This window comes from Callithrix jacchus, chromosome 11 (genome assembly GCF_049354715.1).
Source record: "Callithrix jacchus isolate 240 chromosome 11, calJac240_pri, whole genome shotgun sequence".
Lineage (NCBI taxonomy): Eukaryota > Metazoa > Chordata > Mammalia > Primates > Cebidae > Callithrix > Callithrix jacchus.
The window spans coordinates 105,789,576-105,805,623 of NC_133512.1; the positions used below are offsets into that span (position 1 = coordinate 105,789,576).

The 16,048-nt window shown below is 43.5% G+C and overlaps 1 protein-coding gene across 10 annotated transcripts in view; it reads right to left on the reverse strand.

Annotated features, from left to right (window-relative positions):
• Positions 1-16,048, reverse strand: part of AGK (acylglycerol kinase) — a 148,235-nt gene that overhangs the window by 92,948 nt on the left and 39,239 nt on the right. For 3 of the 10 annotated variants that reach the window (XR_013524199.1, XM_002751928.8, XM_078343617.1), the window contains exons 1-2: positions 12,432-12,470; positions 8,220-8,334 (exon numbers count right to left, since the gene is read on the reverse strand). Coding sequence is in view for 6 of the 10 variants with exons in the window: in XM_002751928.8 (XP_002751974.1) it covers positions 8,220-8,320 (101 nt within the window). In the remaining 4 variants the exon portion in view is untranslated. Of the gene's footprint in view, positions 1-34; positions 156-8,219; positions 8,335-12,366; positions 12,471-16,048 lie in introns of those variants that run through there. The other 7 variants (XR_013524200.1, XM_035254575.3, XM_078343616.1 and 4 more) reach the window with 4 other exon arrangements.

The following is a 16,048-nucleotide window of genomic DNA, read 5'->3' on the forward strand; positions in this document are numbered from 1 at the left end:
AAGAGGCAGAGCTAACATGCATTGCATCTCCCACCTGGACAGTGAGTAGAGACTCATACTGTGATCTTTTGTTCCAAGAACCACCACAGGAATGTACCAGGAAAATCGAAAGAATTCACAGATCCTTTTAAAGAAGTGGCACACCATTGCAAATGCTGCAAGACAGATGAAAAACTGTGAGTTCCTGAAGTGTGAGGCGGGAAAACCTGTCTCTGAACACACGTCTCCATTGGGGAATCTGAAAATCCAGATCATGGGAGAAGGATTTAATCTTACCTAGAGCTGGAATGAATTTAGGGAACTGCATGAAATAAAAAAAAGTAGAAGCAGCAGTGGGAAGAAACTTGTAGTCACACTTAGGCTCCAGCTTAAGCCCAAGGAAGCCATCCCTGACTATATCTTGTAGGAGCCACCAACATTGTGGGCAGATAGGGAGGAGTGCGGCCTGAAAGGCTTACTTGCTTTCTCGGCATGGAAGCTTACGGCCTGGGGCAGGTCTGAGTTCTGTACATAGGCTGCCTGGATCTAAACTTGGCCCTGTTAGCAGAGCACTGCAGGAGTGAGACCATCCACACCAAATGCATGGGAGCTGGATGAGGCCTTTGGCTACCAGCTATCCCCTCTTTCCCTGGTGAACTATACTACACAACAGAGGCAGCCATAATGCCCTCTGGAACATAACTCCACTGGCCTGAGAACCACCTCCCCATACCCCACAGTGGCCAAAGCAAGCCCTGCCCAAGGAGAGTCTTAGCTCAGACCCACCTAACCCTGACCTGACCTTATGGTATTTCTCTATGAGCCCTAGTAGCTGAACACAAAATATAGAAATTCTTAAGAGCTTTATGGCCCCACCCATCACCTGAAAAACCAGAATACTTGCCCCAACTTAGGGCAAGTTCAAATCCCATAATTATTCCTGCAGCCGGTGTTCTCTTACAAATACCACCTCTTAGCTGAAGTCCAACCAACTCAGGACATTACCACAACTCATGACAAAGTAATACTGCTCCCAGGAAGAGGAAAACAATAGCCAACACCACTGCTTGCAACATCCTGGCTAAACAACAGTCCTGAATCTATCCATGAGATAACTTCACTGCTGGCATAACCAGCATTCAAGAAAGCCAGCACATTAAACCTATCTACACCCAGGGATCCTCACAGAGTCTACATCGCTCCCCTGCCACCTCTACCAGAGCAGGTACTGGTATCCACGGCTGAGAGACCTGAAGATGGATTGCATCACAAGACTCTTTGCAGACGTTCCCCAGCACCAGCCCAGAGCCCGCTATCCCTGCCGGGTGGCTAGATCCAGAAGACCAGTAACAATCATTGTAATTTAGTTCTCAGGAAGCCCCATCCCTAGGGGAAGGGGGAGAGCATTACATCAATGAATCACCTCATGGGACAAAGTATCTGAATAGCAAGCCTTGAGTTCCAGATCCTTCTGCTTATGGGAAGTTGTTCACAGCAGAGACAAAACTGCAGCACTGGATGCAGCAGGAGAAGTTTGCACCTGAACCCCAACAGACAGGCAGCCTCTGTGATCACGTAGGGCCTTGGAGAAGAGGTCCTTGTTCCCTACTGGCACTCCACTGCAGAGGAACTCAAATAAATCAGCAAGAAAAAAACCAAAACAACCCCATCAAAAAGTGGCCTAAGGACAAGAATAGGCAATTCTCAAAAGAAGATAAACAGATGGCCAACAAGTATACGAAAAAATGTTCAATATCATTAATTATCAGGGAAATGCAAATTTAAAACACAATGAGATACCACCTTACTCCTGCAAGAATGGCCATAATTAAAAAATAAAAAAATAACAGACGTTGGTGTGGATGTGGTGAAAAGGGAACAGTTTCGCTGCTGGTGGGAATGGAAACTAGTACAACCACTATGGAAAACATATGTGGCAATTCCTCAAAGAACTGAAAGTAGAAGTACCATTCAATCCAGCAATCCCACTACTGGGTATCTATCCCAAGGAAAATAAGCCATTATTGGAAAAAGAGACCTGAATATGCATGTTTATAGCAGCATAATTTGCAATTGCAAAAATGTGGAACCAACCTAAATGCCCATCAACCAACAAGTGGCTAAAGAAAATGTGGTATATGTACACCATGGAATACTACTCAGCCATAAAATAAAATGAAATAATGGCACTTGCAGTAACCTGGATGGAGCTGGAGACCATTATTCTAAGTGAAGTAACTCCGGAATGGAAAGCCAAATATCATATATTCTCATTTATAAGTGAGAGCTAAGCTACGAGGACACGAAGGCATGAGTAAGATATAATGGACTTTGGGGGCTCGGGGGAAAGGTGGGAGTGGGGTGAGAAATAAAAGGCTACACATTGGGTAAGTGTACACTGCTCAGGTGATGGGCGCACCAAAATCTCAGAAATCACCACTGAAGAACTTATCTATGTAACCAAAAACCATCACCTGTTCCCCAAAAACCATTAAAATAAAATAAAAAATTTAAAAACCGTAACAATAAAATGACCTAATAAAAGAAGAAACAAAAGAAGGAAGGGAGGGAGGGAGGGAAGGAGGAAGGGAGGAATGGATGAAGGGAGGGACGGATGAAGGTCAGGAGGAAGGGATGAAGGGACGAGATGAGACAAGGCAGCTTCCACCCAAGAGGACTACAGGGTAAGGTTTTCTCAGGGTAAAAACAAGTTTTAGGTATAAAGAATGTGAGCATTGTTCTGTGAAAAGGTTGGGGATATACAGGCAAAAAAGGCGGTGCAGGGGGGCAACAAAAAGAAAGTATCACAGCAAAATAAAGGCCATATATGAAGAACCCACAGCTAATATCATACCCAATGTTGAAATACTGGAAGTTTTTCTTCTAAGATCAGGAATAAGACAAAGATGTCCACTCACCACTCTACTCAACCCAGCACAGGAAGTTCTAGCCAGAGCAATGAGGCAAGAGAAAGAGATAAAGGCATCCAAATTGGAAAGGAAGAAGTAAAATTATCTCTGTTCACAGATGACATGATCTTATATGTAGAAACCCTAAAGATTCTACACCACAAAAAAAAAACTGTTAGAACTAATAAATTCGCAAAGTTGCAGGATACATTACACACAAAAATCGGTTTTATTTCTATATGCTAACAATGAACAATCTGAAAAGGAAATTAAGAACACAATCCCATTAACAATTGTGTCAAAAGAATAAAATACTTAGGAATAAACTTAAGCAAGTGGGGAAAAGACTTATACACTAGGCTTGGCGTGGTGGCTCACACCTGTAATCTCAGCACTTTGGGAGGCTGAGGCAGGCAGATCACGAGGTCAAGAGATTGAGACCACCATGGCCAATTTATGGTGAAAACCCATCTCTACTAAAAATACAAAAAATTAGCTGGGCATGGTGGCGCATGTCTGTAGTCCCAGCTGCTCAGGAAGCTGAGGCAGGAGAATTGCTTAAACCTGTGTGGTGGAGGTTGCAGGGAGCTGAGATTGCGCCACTGTGCTCCAGCCTGGGCAACAAGAGCAAGACTCCATCAAAAAAACAAAACAGGCCAGGTGCGGTGGCTCACGCCTATAATCCCAGCACTTTGGGAGGCCAAGGCAGGTGGATCACAAGGTCAACAGATCAAGACCATCTTGGTCAACATGGTGAAACCCCGTCTCTACTAAAATTACAAAAAATTAGCTGGGCACGGTGGTGCATGCCTGTAATCCCAGCTGCTCGGGAGGCTGAGGCCGGAGAATTGCCTGAACCCAGGAGGCGGAGATTGCGGTGAGCCAAGATCGCGCCATTGCACTCCAGCCTGGGTAACAAGAGCGAAACTCCATCTCAAAAAAAAAAAAAAAAAAAATACAAAAATTAGCTGGGCATGGTGGTGCGTACCTGTAGTCCCAGCTACTCGGGAGGCTGAGGCAGGAGAATTGCTTGAACCCAGAAGGTGGAGGTTGTGGTGAGCCGAGATCGTGCCATTGCACTCCAGTCTGGGTAACAACAGTGAAACTCCGTCTCAAAAAAAACAAAAAACAAACAAACAAACAAAAACACTTATATACTAAAAACTATAAAACACAGCTGAAAAAATTAAAGAGAACAATTAAATAAAAAGACATCCCATGTTCATAAATTAGAAGACTCAATATTGTTAAAATGTCTATTCTACAAAGCAATGTACAGATTCAACACAATCCCAATGGCATTTGTTGCAAAAACAGAAAAAAGCTATCCCAAAAATCATACGGAATCCCAAGAAATCCCCAAATATCCAAAACAATCTTGAAAAAGAACAAGGATGGAAGCCTCATACTTACTGAATTTAAAATATATTACAAAGCAACAGTAATCAAAACAGTGGGGTACTGGCATAAATACAGATATATAGACCAACAACAGAGAGCCCACAAATAAATCCTCATCTATATGGTCAAATGATCTTCAACAAGAATGCCAAGACCACACAACGGGGAAAGGATAGTCTCTTCAACAAACGATATTGGTAAAACTAGATATCCATATGGAAAATAATGAAGCTGAACCCCTACCTTACACCATATAAAAAACTTAACTCAAAATCTGTTAAAGACCTAAATGTAAGACCTAATATAAAACTCCTGGAAGAAAACAAGGAAAAGCTTCAGGACTCTGGAGGACTCTGGATTTAGCAATGGTTTCTTGAATATAACACCAAAAGCAGAGGCAAACAAAAGCAAAAGCAGACAAATAGAACTTAACCAAACTAAAAACAGTATATACCAAAGGACACAATCAATAAAAAGGCCAACTACAGAATAGGAGACAATATGTTGCAAATTCTATATCTCACAATGGATTTGTATGTGGAATCTATAAAGAACTCCTACAAGCCAACAACAACAACAAAAACTCAATTAAAAATGGAAAAAGGATTTGAACAGACATTTCTCCAAAGATTTTTAAATGACCAACATGCATGTGAAAAGACGCTCGACTTCCTCAATCATTAGAGAAATGCAAACCAAAACCACAACAACATATCACCTCCCATCCTTAAGGATGGCCCATATCAAAGAAACAGAAATAATAAGTGTTGATGAGGGTGTGGAGACATTGAAAACCTTGTACACTGTTGGTGGAATTGTAAAATGATGCAGCCACAATGGAAAACAGTACGAAGGCTCTTCAAAAAATTAAAAATAGAACTACCATATGATCTACAATTCCACTTCTGGGCATATATCCAAAATAATTGAAAACAGGATCTCCAAGAGGTATCTGCACACTCAAGTTAATTATAGCATGACTCACAATAGTCAAGAGGTAAAAGCAACCAAAATGTCCATTGACAGATATAAAGGCCATACCCCTTTAAATGTAAAGAATATATCTTTACATTTAAAGATAATATAGGCTGGGCACAGTGGCTCACACCTGTAATCCCAATACTTCGGGAGGCCAAGACAGGCGGATCACCTGAGGTCAGGAGTTTGAGACCAGTCTGGCCAACACAGTGAACCCCTATTTCTGCTAAAAATACAAAAATTAGCCGGACATCATGTACGCGCCTGTAGTCCCAGCTGCTCAGGAGGCTGAAGCAGAAGAATCACTTGAACCTAGGAGGCAGAGGTTGCAGTAAGCCAAGATCACATCACTGTACTCCAACCTGGGCAACAGAGCAGGCCTCTGTCTCAAAAAAAAAAATAAAAGGTAAAGATAATTTCAACATTATGGACATTATAAGTTATATAAGCCAACGACAAAAAGACAAATACTATATGACTTACTGAAAGTGATCAAACCCCTAGAAACAGAAAGCAGAATAGTGGTTGTCAAGGGCAGAGGGGAGGGGAAAATGGGCAGTTGTTCAACAGGTACAGAGTTTCAGTTTTGCAAGATGAAAACATTCTAGACGTTTGTTGAACAACAATGTGAATATACTTAACACTATCCAACTATAGATTTACAAATGGTTAAGGTGAAATGTTTGTGTCCTGTGTTTTTTTAACACGATTTTTAAAAAAGCCTAAATAGTACCAACTCATGCAAGAGAACAGTCTGAGAAAAAGAAGAGCAGTAGGACCATGGGAGTTTGCGTCTGGGGCAGTAACCTTGAATGACAAGGGTGGAAACAGCATAATGAGTCCTCCGGGCTGTCCCCACACTTCTGGTTCAAGCTGTTTCAGATCCAATTTAGAATGAGGCCTCCGTTAGTCCTGAAGACTTAATGGTCCTTTTTTAAAGTCTCAAGACTACATGGGCAAGAACTTACTATGGTTCCTCTAAAGACATCCTGAACAGAGCACACAGTTCTTCAAATCTTCACCTAGTCGTAGAAACCGCAGTAATCCTCAGTGGGTGGGAATTCCCCCCGACTGACCTAGCCATGGCCTAGATTGAATGCTCCTACAAGGGGGCTATCCTAGCCTTTCCTTGAGGACTCAAGTGTAGTTAGAAAAAGAAGCAGCCAAACATTTCATGCTCCCTTTGTTAATCCTTTTGTTTTTTTAATTACAAATTTTAAGCTCCTTATGTCTGCTCTTTTCCTTAGATGCTGGCTAACGGAATTTGAGTGCTTGGCCTTGACAATACTTAGAAAGCAAAGAAGGGTAATATATTCCAATTTTTCCACAGCTGCAAAAAAAAAAAGCAGACATCATGTTGTATCATAAAGTTATTTTCACAGTGGTGAATTGAAAGTGTTCACAAAATATCAGTATGAATCTCTTTTCCAATGCGGAGACTTCTAATGCAAAGAGTTCTGTTTTCTGTTCAACAAAGCAGTCATTTGAGACATCTGGATTTCAGTGTTGCTACATATTTAAAATGTAGTCCTTAATCCCCAGATGACTGCAATGTCATTGGCTGTCTTCATTATTTGTATAATTTTATACAAAAACTTCTGTTTATTTAAATCTTATTAGCATATTGAACCAGAAGAGGAGTTCCGGCACTTTCTGCTCCCTCCATGCATGAAGACTAATAAAAACCATGACTCCTCTGAATTCTTTATTTAAACAAAAGGTTTGAAAGTCTACTTCTCATTTAAATTAATGTAGGCTCATGGGATAGATGAGGAGAGTCACAGGGGACGGAGGAAGCAAATTCAGTAAGAGTCCCTCGATGACAGATCAAGAGACTATAGCAAGAAATGGAAGGAATAAAATCCCAGGGAGACATGAGGGTTCCAGTCCCTGCTTACTTCTGTGAAAGGAAAATAAATCTTGGGGCCCCAAAATCGCTAAAGAAAAAAGTTAAGCTGGGAACTGCTTAGGGCAAACCTGCCTCCCATTTATTTTTTTTTTCTTTTGAGACAGGGTCTCACTCTCTCACCCAGACTGGAGGGCAGTGGCGCAATCTCAGCTCATGGCAACCTCTGCCTCCCAGGCTTAAGCAATTCTCCTGCCTCAGCCTCCTGAGTAGCAGGGATCACATATGCACGCCACTATTACCTGATTAATTTTTGTATTTTTAGTAGAGACAGGGTTTGACCAGGCTGGTCTTGAACTCCTGACCTCAAATGATCCACCTGCCTTAGCCTCCCAAAGTGCTGCGATTATAGGCATGAACCACTGCACCAGAACACCTCCCATTCTATTGAAAGTCATCCCTCTGCTTACTCAGATAAAGGCATGTCTGAGTGCCTACTTTGGAGAGGCTACTCAGAATGGTCACAGGTAGATATAACCTGGAGGCTCCCTCCCTACTTCCAGTTGTCTCACCTTTGTTTCAAGTTGTCCCACCTTTCCAGACCAAAAGCAGCATTCAACGTATATACTGATTGACGTCTCCTAGCTCCCAAAAATGTACAAAACCAAGCTGTGCCCGACCACCCTGGGCACATGATGTCAGGACCTCCTGAGGCTGTGTCACAGGCTCACATCCTTAGCTTTGGCAAAATAAACTTAACGAATTGACTGAGACCAGTCTCAGATTGTGGGGGTTCACACTACTAACTTGGGAAAGGACTTAACTTTCTCTAGGATGTCTTAATTTCTTCAACTACAAATAAAATGAATAAATAGAGCTTCTTTTCTGATCTCACTACTTTAATCTCTATCCACTGGATATGAGTATACATGTAGTTCCAGTTCCGGTTACAAGAAGTCTTTGTTTCTGCTTTGAACAGCATTTATTTTTCTTTTACACCACAAGTTTCATAGAGATAAGCACAGCTGAACAAGGTTTTAACCTGAGGCCCTATTGGGCAGTTTTGCTACAGGTGCAAAGGTGGGGTAGGGCTGTCAGATAGTTACCAGTGTTTTCCATAGAGCCAATTGCCTCCCCAGGTCAGCAGGCAAAGCCCAGCTGTGGTTTTCTTCCAATGATTTCGAAGTGTTTTAAAGAACACCATCATCTTCTAGAGATTTTCTAGGTTAGTAGAAGAAAAAGAAAATAATATGTAATTTATCCATAATCATCACATAATGTCCCTATTACTCTCACTTCCATTCTTTCATCCTCTCTCACTCCTTTTTTTTCCCCACTCACTCCTTTTACCCCTTTCCAGTTCTCCTCTGGCTTCAGCTCATCTTCTCCCTTCTATTCTCATCAACTTCATCTTCTCACCCACCCACATATCCACCTTTCTTTCTTCCTTCACATATTTCTACCTAAACTATACTTCTCTCTCTGATGACTTTTTCCTCATTGTAATGGAAGAGGGAGGGGCAGAAAGAGAGGAAGGGAATTCCAGGCTTCCTCTGGTTTTTCTAACTCCTTACAGCCTGACTTTACCACTGTTCAAGAGTAGATATTTGTCTCTCCATCATAAGTGTCCCCAAAACACATTAATAATAGAAAGGGCTAGTTCAAAAGTGAAGAAAACGCCAGGTCCTTAATAGGAAAACAGAAATTTGCATAGAAAACTCAATCAAGAGGCAATGCACATGGCTATGGGAAAACGTTCAACTTCCTGAATATTCAAAGGCATGCAAATTACAAAGAACTATCATTATTGACCAAAATAAATTTTTAAATAATCATATTCACTGATGACATAATAAAATGATAGACACTCATATACTCCTTTAAAGAAGGTAAATTAGGAAGACTTTACTAAAAAACAGTGACAATATAGAGTATCTTTATTCTTCATGAGACTTATTATTTGATGATGCTTATATTCATTTGCTAGTTTGTTTATTAGCCTAATCCTGCTGGAATGTAAACTCCATGGGAGTAAGGACATTGTTGCGGTCACTGCTGTATCCCAGGCCTAAAGTAAGATCTGGCACACAATAGCTGTTTAAGAAATATTTGTTGCATGAATAAGTGATATAGTAATTAAATATTTTTTTACCCCAAATTTTTATTGATGTGGAAAAAACCCAAAACATAATGTTAAGTAAAATTAGCAGGAATTATCCCAATTATGTTCAAACATGAGTCTACATCAAAAAAATACCAATAGAATTAAACAAAAACAAAATTTTTTTTCTTAGGGTCTCACTCTGTCACCCAGGATGTAGTCCAGTGGCATAGTTGTAGCTCACTATAACTTCTAAGCCCAAACAATTCTCCTGCCTCAGCCTCCCGAGTAGCTGGGACTACAGGCACATACCACCACTCCTGCCCTTCCTTTCCTGTCCTTCCCGTTCTTCCTTCCATCTGTCTGTCCTTTCTCTCTCTTTTCTTTCTCCTCTAACCTTGCCCATCCAAATTGCTGGGATTACAAACGAGCCACTACACCTGGCTCAAAAAAAAATTTTTAAATTGATCCCTCTAGGTTGTGGAATGGTGGGTGTTTATTTTTAAAATTACAATGTACTTTCTAAGTTTTTGAAAATGAACTTAATTACTTTCTAGATAAATATTTAAGCAAAAATTTTTATGACTGTCTGTTAGTGAGGTATATAGACCAAGAAAAAAAACAACTGTTTCCACTTAAGGGTCCAGTTCTTTGATTACTCCCTTTAAATCCCATTCATTAAAATTCCTTTCGAGGAGAAAAAAACATCCTTATCGCAAGCAGCAGTGAAGCCAGTGCCAGGGAGCCATCTTCCTGCGAATTCCCCACACCATCAGGCTGACACATGATTCCAAAGGCATACCTGATTCTTAAACTCCTCTCCATTTGGCCCTAAAACATTCCTCATTCAAGAGGCCTTTAATAAACACCTACATAGTAGGTTCTGTGCTGGGAGTGAGGGCAGAGAAGAATGGGTCTCATTCATTCTCAAGTGCTCACAACTGTCAAACCCACAAGGATAACAATTATACAATTATGCTTGCCATACAGTGGGATAAAGGTCGAGGAGTCAGCGCCAAGCTCTGTGAGTGTCTGCAAGAATGAACCTAATCTGGTCTAAGGCTGAGGGGGTGGTGCAGTCAGGGAAGTCTTCCCTGAGCCTTGAAGAATGAGGAGTCACCAAAGTAACGAAGAAGCCTTTTGTATGTGCTATTGTCTGAATGCTGTGATCCTCCAAAATGCTGATGTGGAAGCCCTATTCCCAATGAGAGGGTAGTAGGAGACAGTCTTCGGGAGATAATTGGGTCATGAGAGTGACCATGAAAGGGATTAGTGTCCTTAAAGAATAGACAGTACAGAGATGGTCTCTGTGCATTATGAAGACACAGAAGATGACAGTTATCTGCAAACTGAGGAAGAGGGCTATCACCAAGCATTCAACCATGCTGGCACCCTGACTTTGGATTTCCAGCCTCCCAAACTGTGAGAATAAATGTTCATTGTTTAAGCCACCCAGTCTTTGGTATTTTTGTTACAGCAGCCCAAACTGAGTGTACAAAGGCATAAAAGACAGCAAAGTACGTTGAGAGAAACATACACAGGCAATGAGGGGAGAAGAGATTTTCTCACCCATCATTAGGTTTTATGGCTGAGACCGCTGTAACAAGAGATTAACAAGAGAAAAGCATACAAATGTATTTAATGTAAGTTTTAGGTGACACAGGAAACTTCATAAGAAAATTAATACCCAGAAACAGGTAAATTCATGTATTTTTATGCTAGGATTGATGAAGTGTGGACAGCTATGGAAAAGTATGACTGGAAAAAGGGGGTGTGATCTAATGGTAATAAGGTGGAGAGAACTGAGCAAGGCCTGTTTGTTCAGATTCTTCTCTGTGTGCCGATGTCCTCAAAGATGAGGGCATTCCTTTCCTCCATCCTGTACTTATAGGATGAGCACCTCTCACCGGAGGGTCTTATACAGAGGAAGGTCAAAGAATTCTTTTATGGCCTGCTTCAGGGAAGGAGAGTGGGAAGCCACAAAGTGACCTTCCTGCTTTGTTTCCTCTAATGCAAACGTGTCATATTTTGGGGCAATGTGTCCTGAACCCTGTCAACAGCAGAGTGAAAATTGGAGTGTCTAGAACAGGGGTTCTCAATCTTTAGTGTAGAACTGGTTAAAAACACAGAATCATGGGAACTGCCCCCTTCCCCAAGAGTCTCATTTATTCTGGAATTCAGCTGTCATCTTCACTTTTAACATGTTGGCTCTAATGGAGGTCACTGCTACATCAGACTTTGAGAAACAGTGGTTTAGAGATAAAGGATTGAGGACCAGGGTGGATTAGAAAATACCTTCAACCCACACTAAGGACTTAGGCTATTATTTTGAAGGCAATGAAAACTATTTAGTGGGCTTTAAGCAGGTGGGTGATATAATCATATCTGAACTGTTAAAAGACCACTTTGCAGCAGAAGGAAAAATGAAGTGAAAGTAGCTAAAATTAAAGCTAAGGAGAACCATTAGGAAGTAATTGCCATCGAAATCTCTAGGCACCTAAAAGAACAAACCAAGATAAAGGATGGATCTGGAAATTTTGAGAAAATAGAAATTGGCAGCACTTGGTGGTCCACTGACTGTAGGAAGTGAGAGAGGAGGAACCAAGCCAGGTTTTTGTGGTTGGGTGACTGATTGAATAGTGACTTCAATCACTTAGATTTGGGTGGTGGGTCTGCGAAGGAAAGTAGTGCGGTTTAGGGGACACTGAATTTGACACGCCTGTGGAGCATCCGGGTGGAAATGTTTTTCTCACTAGAGGGTGAACCCCTCATGGGTAAGTTCTGTCTATCCCACTGCAGCACCAGAACCTGGTAAAACGCCAGAATGAATGAACCAACCAATCCATCTATGGATCGGATATTCTTGGCCCCATTTTGCAAGGGACTATGCTGAAGCCCAAGAGACAGAGTAAGTGAGGGACCACAAGTTAGCGATAGCTCTGGAACTCGAACCCAGGACAGCTGACTCTCGCAGTGACCGCAGGATCTGCCCGGGGCCCTCCCCCGCCGCGCGGGCCAGGCCCGCACCCCTACCCTCAAGCAGCGCCAGCGCCCGCACCCACAACCCCAGATGCTCGGATCCCCGCGGCTCCCGGCCCTGCGCGGCTCCGGAGGCCCCGCCCAGCGCCCCGGGCCCCCATCCCCACTCCCACCCCGCTGGCACGCCCGATTCCAGCTCTCCGCTATCCGCTCCCCGCCTGGGCGCCGCTGCACTCACCACGAGTGGTCCCGCTCGCAGCTCTGCCTTTTCCTGTGTGCTCCCTCCAGATTCCCCGGCTCGTTCAAGGGAAACCGCTACTGCCGCCCTCGGGTTCCGCCGCGGGGCTGAGCGCGCGCTCGAGCGGGGTGGGGGGCGGAAACCGGCTCGCCTGCCCTAGGACAGTGGGGGTGCCTGGGCCCTCCTCCCTGTGGCTGCCTTTCCCCGCGATCCCTCGTTTATTGGCTCACTCATCCTTCCATCCATCCATCCTTTGCGTAATAATATTTGATGGGAAGCCTGCCAAGGTAACACTGTTTTAGCACCTGGAACTAAATCGGAAAATAAATTAACTAAATGAACAAGGCCATTGAAGATGGTGCTTCGTGCCACGAAGAAAATGAAACCGGGTGATAAAAGGCAGGGTGGGCGGGGGGAGAACTGCGTGGAATTAGGGGGCTGTGCTAGGCCTTCTGAGTAAGGGGCCATTGGTCTGAGACTTGAATGTCAAGAAGGAGCACCTGAACCAAAGATCCAAGAGAGAGAGAGAGAGCCTGGAGAGGGAAGGGCCTGTGCAAAAGCTCAGAAGCGAGGCAGAGAGAGCTAAGGAGAAAGGCCAATCGAGGAAGCTAGAGAGGTGGAGGCAGGCCGCAGGCGGCCAGGAGTTTGGACATGACATTACACAGAGCCAGAAGGCATTGAGGGGGTTCAGTCAGGGGCTGCTGGGGCTGGTTTCCATTTCACACATCTCTCTGGCCACAGTGCCTGAATGGATTCTAGAGTGGAAGACAGCAACGGAGAAGCCAGGCCAATACCAACCTCCAGTTACTCAGAACTCGCACTCCAAATTGGTGTGGGGACCAAGCCAGGTCCTTCTTCCTTCCGGCATTCAGCCAGGCAAGGTCTCACTCTGTCACTCAGGCTAGAGTACTGAGGTCTAATCTCGGCTCATTACAACCCCAGCTTCCCAGGTTCAAGTGATTCTCGTGCCTCAACCTCCCAAGCAATTGGGATTACAGGCCTGCACCACTAGGCCCAGCCAAATTTTTTTGTATTTTTAGTAGAGCTGGGGTTTTGCCATGTTGGCCGGGCTGGTCTCAAACTCCTGACCTCAAATGATCCACCCGCCTCAGCCTCCCAAAGTGCTGGGATTACAGGTGTGAACTATCACACCCGGCCAGTCAATGAACATTTGAGTGTGTGCTAGGTTCCGCAACAGGCACTGGGGGTGTGCTCAGATACAGCGCCCTTCATGGTTCCTGCCCCATGGAGCTTGCTATCTAGTCTGTGCATTTTCTACGTGTAGACATGCATCCTACCTATGTCTCCCTAGGTGAATGCTTCAAAAAAAAAAATGCGAACATTCAGTAAGGTTATAGTGGAGTAAACATATTACTTATGCCAGGTGCACCAATCATCCTCATTAGGCCACACTATTTAGTAGCAGGACCTTTCTAGCCCTCTCTCCTGAGTTTCCACCTGTAAACTAGGGGACTGAGAACATTATCATTTCATGTGTGTAAGGCCATTTGTGAAGTCCCACACTTGGCCTCAGTACAAACCTCCAGTGTCCCATTCCTCTTCTCTGCCCATCCTAATCACATCCTTCCTGCAGAGCTCACTTCCATGTAGCCTTTCCCGACAGCCATGCTCTTGTCGACCTGCCCCTTTCTTGAATGATGGTAATATTTTTAGTCTGCATCACTTATTTCTGCTATGCATCATGGATTTTTATCAGAAGAATGGAAAGATAGGAGATAAAGGGAATTTGAATACACATCTGCAGGTAGATGTGTAGGCCGAAGTTTTGGAGACCTATATCAATTCTACTGTCTTCCGAATCCCATTTTACTAGGATGCATACAGACTCCAGAATAATCTGGCTCAAGCTCTAGCCATTCCTGAATGGGTTCCTCCAACCCAAAAGAAACCTGACACTCTGACTTAGGCATCCCCAAGAACTTCTGTTAGGCTGGGCGTAGTGGCTTAAGCCTGTAATCCCAGCATAGTGGGAGGCCAAGGCAGGTAGATCATCAGCCTGGCCAACATGGTGAAACCCTGTCTCTACTAATAATACAAAAATTAGCCAGGTGTGGTGGCAGCTGCCTGTAATCCCAGCTACTTGGGAGGCTGAGACAGGAGAATTGCTTGAATCTGGGAGGTGGAGGTTGCACTCCAGCCTGAGCAAGAAAAGCAAAACTCTGTCTCAAAAAAAAAAAAAAGAACGATTAGTCAAGGACTGACATGAGTTCCATCTCATAGTCAGTCCTGGCGAGTTCCTCTGTTAATCTATGTTGAGGATCTACAATGCCAGAGAAGACTCAGGACTGACACCCTGGTCCTTAGATGCCTGTAACAGCACCTCAGGCAAAGTCCCCGAGACTCAATGGCACATTCCTGACACAGAGAAGACCAAAGATAGATCCAAATGTGCACAGCCAGAGAGAAGGGCTTGGCTTATGTACTTCCTTTTCCATGTTCTTTGTTCACTATCACTAACAGCTGAGTGAGGTTCCCAAGGAGGAGAAAAGCCATCCCTAGCAGCTATTTGAAATTTGCCTTGGTCTTCAGCTCTGCCTGGTATCTTCAGAGAAGAACATTTTGCACTGTCAAAGACAGGGACTTTTGTCTCTTTTTACCTCTAACGCAATGCCACGTATAATACTATATTTTTGCATATTGAAATAAGCAACACATTGAAGTATGGGCCCCAATTGCTTATAAAATGAATTTATGTTCCCTTGAGAGCATACGAAGAAATGTACTGACTGACATCCAGTAACTCTAAGGAATGGAAGAGTCTTACTATATCTCAAGATCTCTAGCATTTTCCAAATATGGTGGCAGACCATCCCAGTAGCTTCTCATTTGTCCAGAGCCAATCGTGAGGTAACATAACATTCTTTTGGCCAGAATTTGTTTTGTTTGTTTTTCATTCTTTTTTTTTTTTTTGAGACGGAGTCTCACTCTGTAGCCCAGGCTGGAGAGCAGTGGCGCAATCTCAGCTCACTTAAACCTCTGCCTCCCAGGTTCAAGCAATTCTCCTGCCTCAGCCTCCCCAGTAGCTGGGATTGCAGGTGTGGACCACCACGCCCAGCTAATTTTTGTATTTTTAGTATAGACAGAGTTTCACCATGTTGGCCAGGCTGGTGTCGAACTCCTGACCTCAGGTGATCTGCCCATCTCTGCCTCCCAAAGTGCTGGGATTACAGTCTTAAGCCACCGTGCCTGACCTTGGCTCAGAGTCTGTTATTAAGGATGTGAGAGGGAAATGACTTTGGCCTAGAAATAGGGTGAGAAGAAACTAAGACAGGAGTGCCATGGTCATTCAACAAGAGTTTTTCACTCTCCAATCAGATGCCTCCTACTGTGGAAGAGTGTTCAAGAACATGAGACGAGAGAAAGAATTGAGATTTAAGGTAGTCCCACATTTTCATTTCTTGCTCATTGACAAGATACATGGAGATATGTAATTTTTTATATGTGTATAAAAAATTCTCATACTTGCAACCTCCCTCTCAGTTGCTACATCAACTACATACAGCTAGAACAGCAATGATGGCATGCTGAATTGCTGTCAATTGATTACCTAGAAAGCGGGGACTGTGTGGCTCTCACTTCTCAGTTACCCCTCCCTG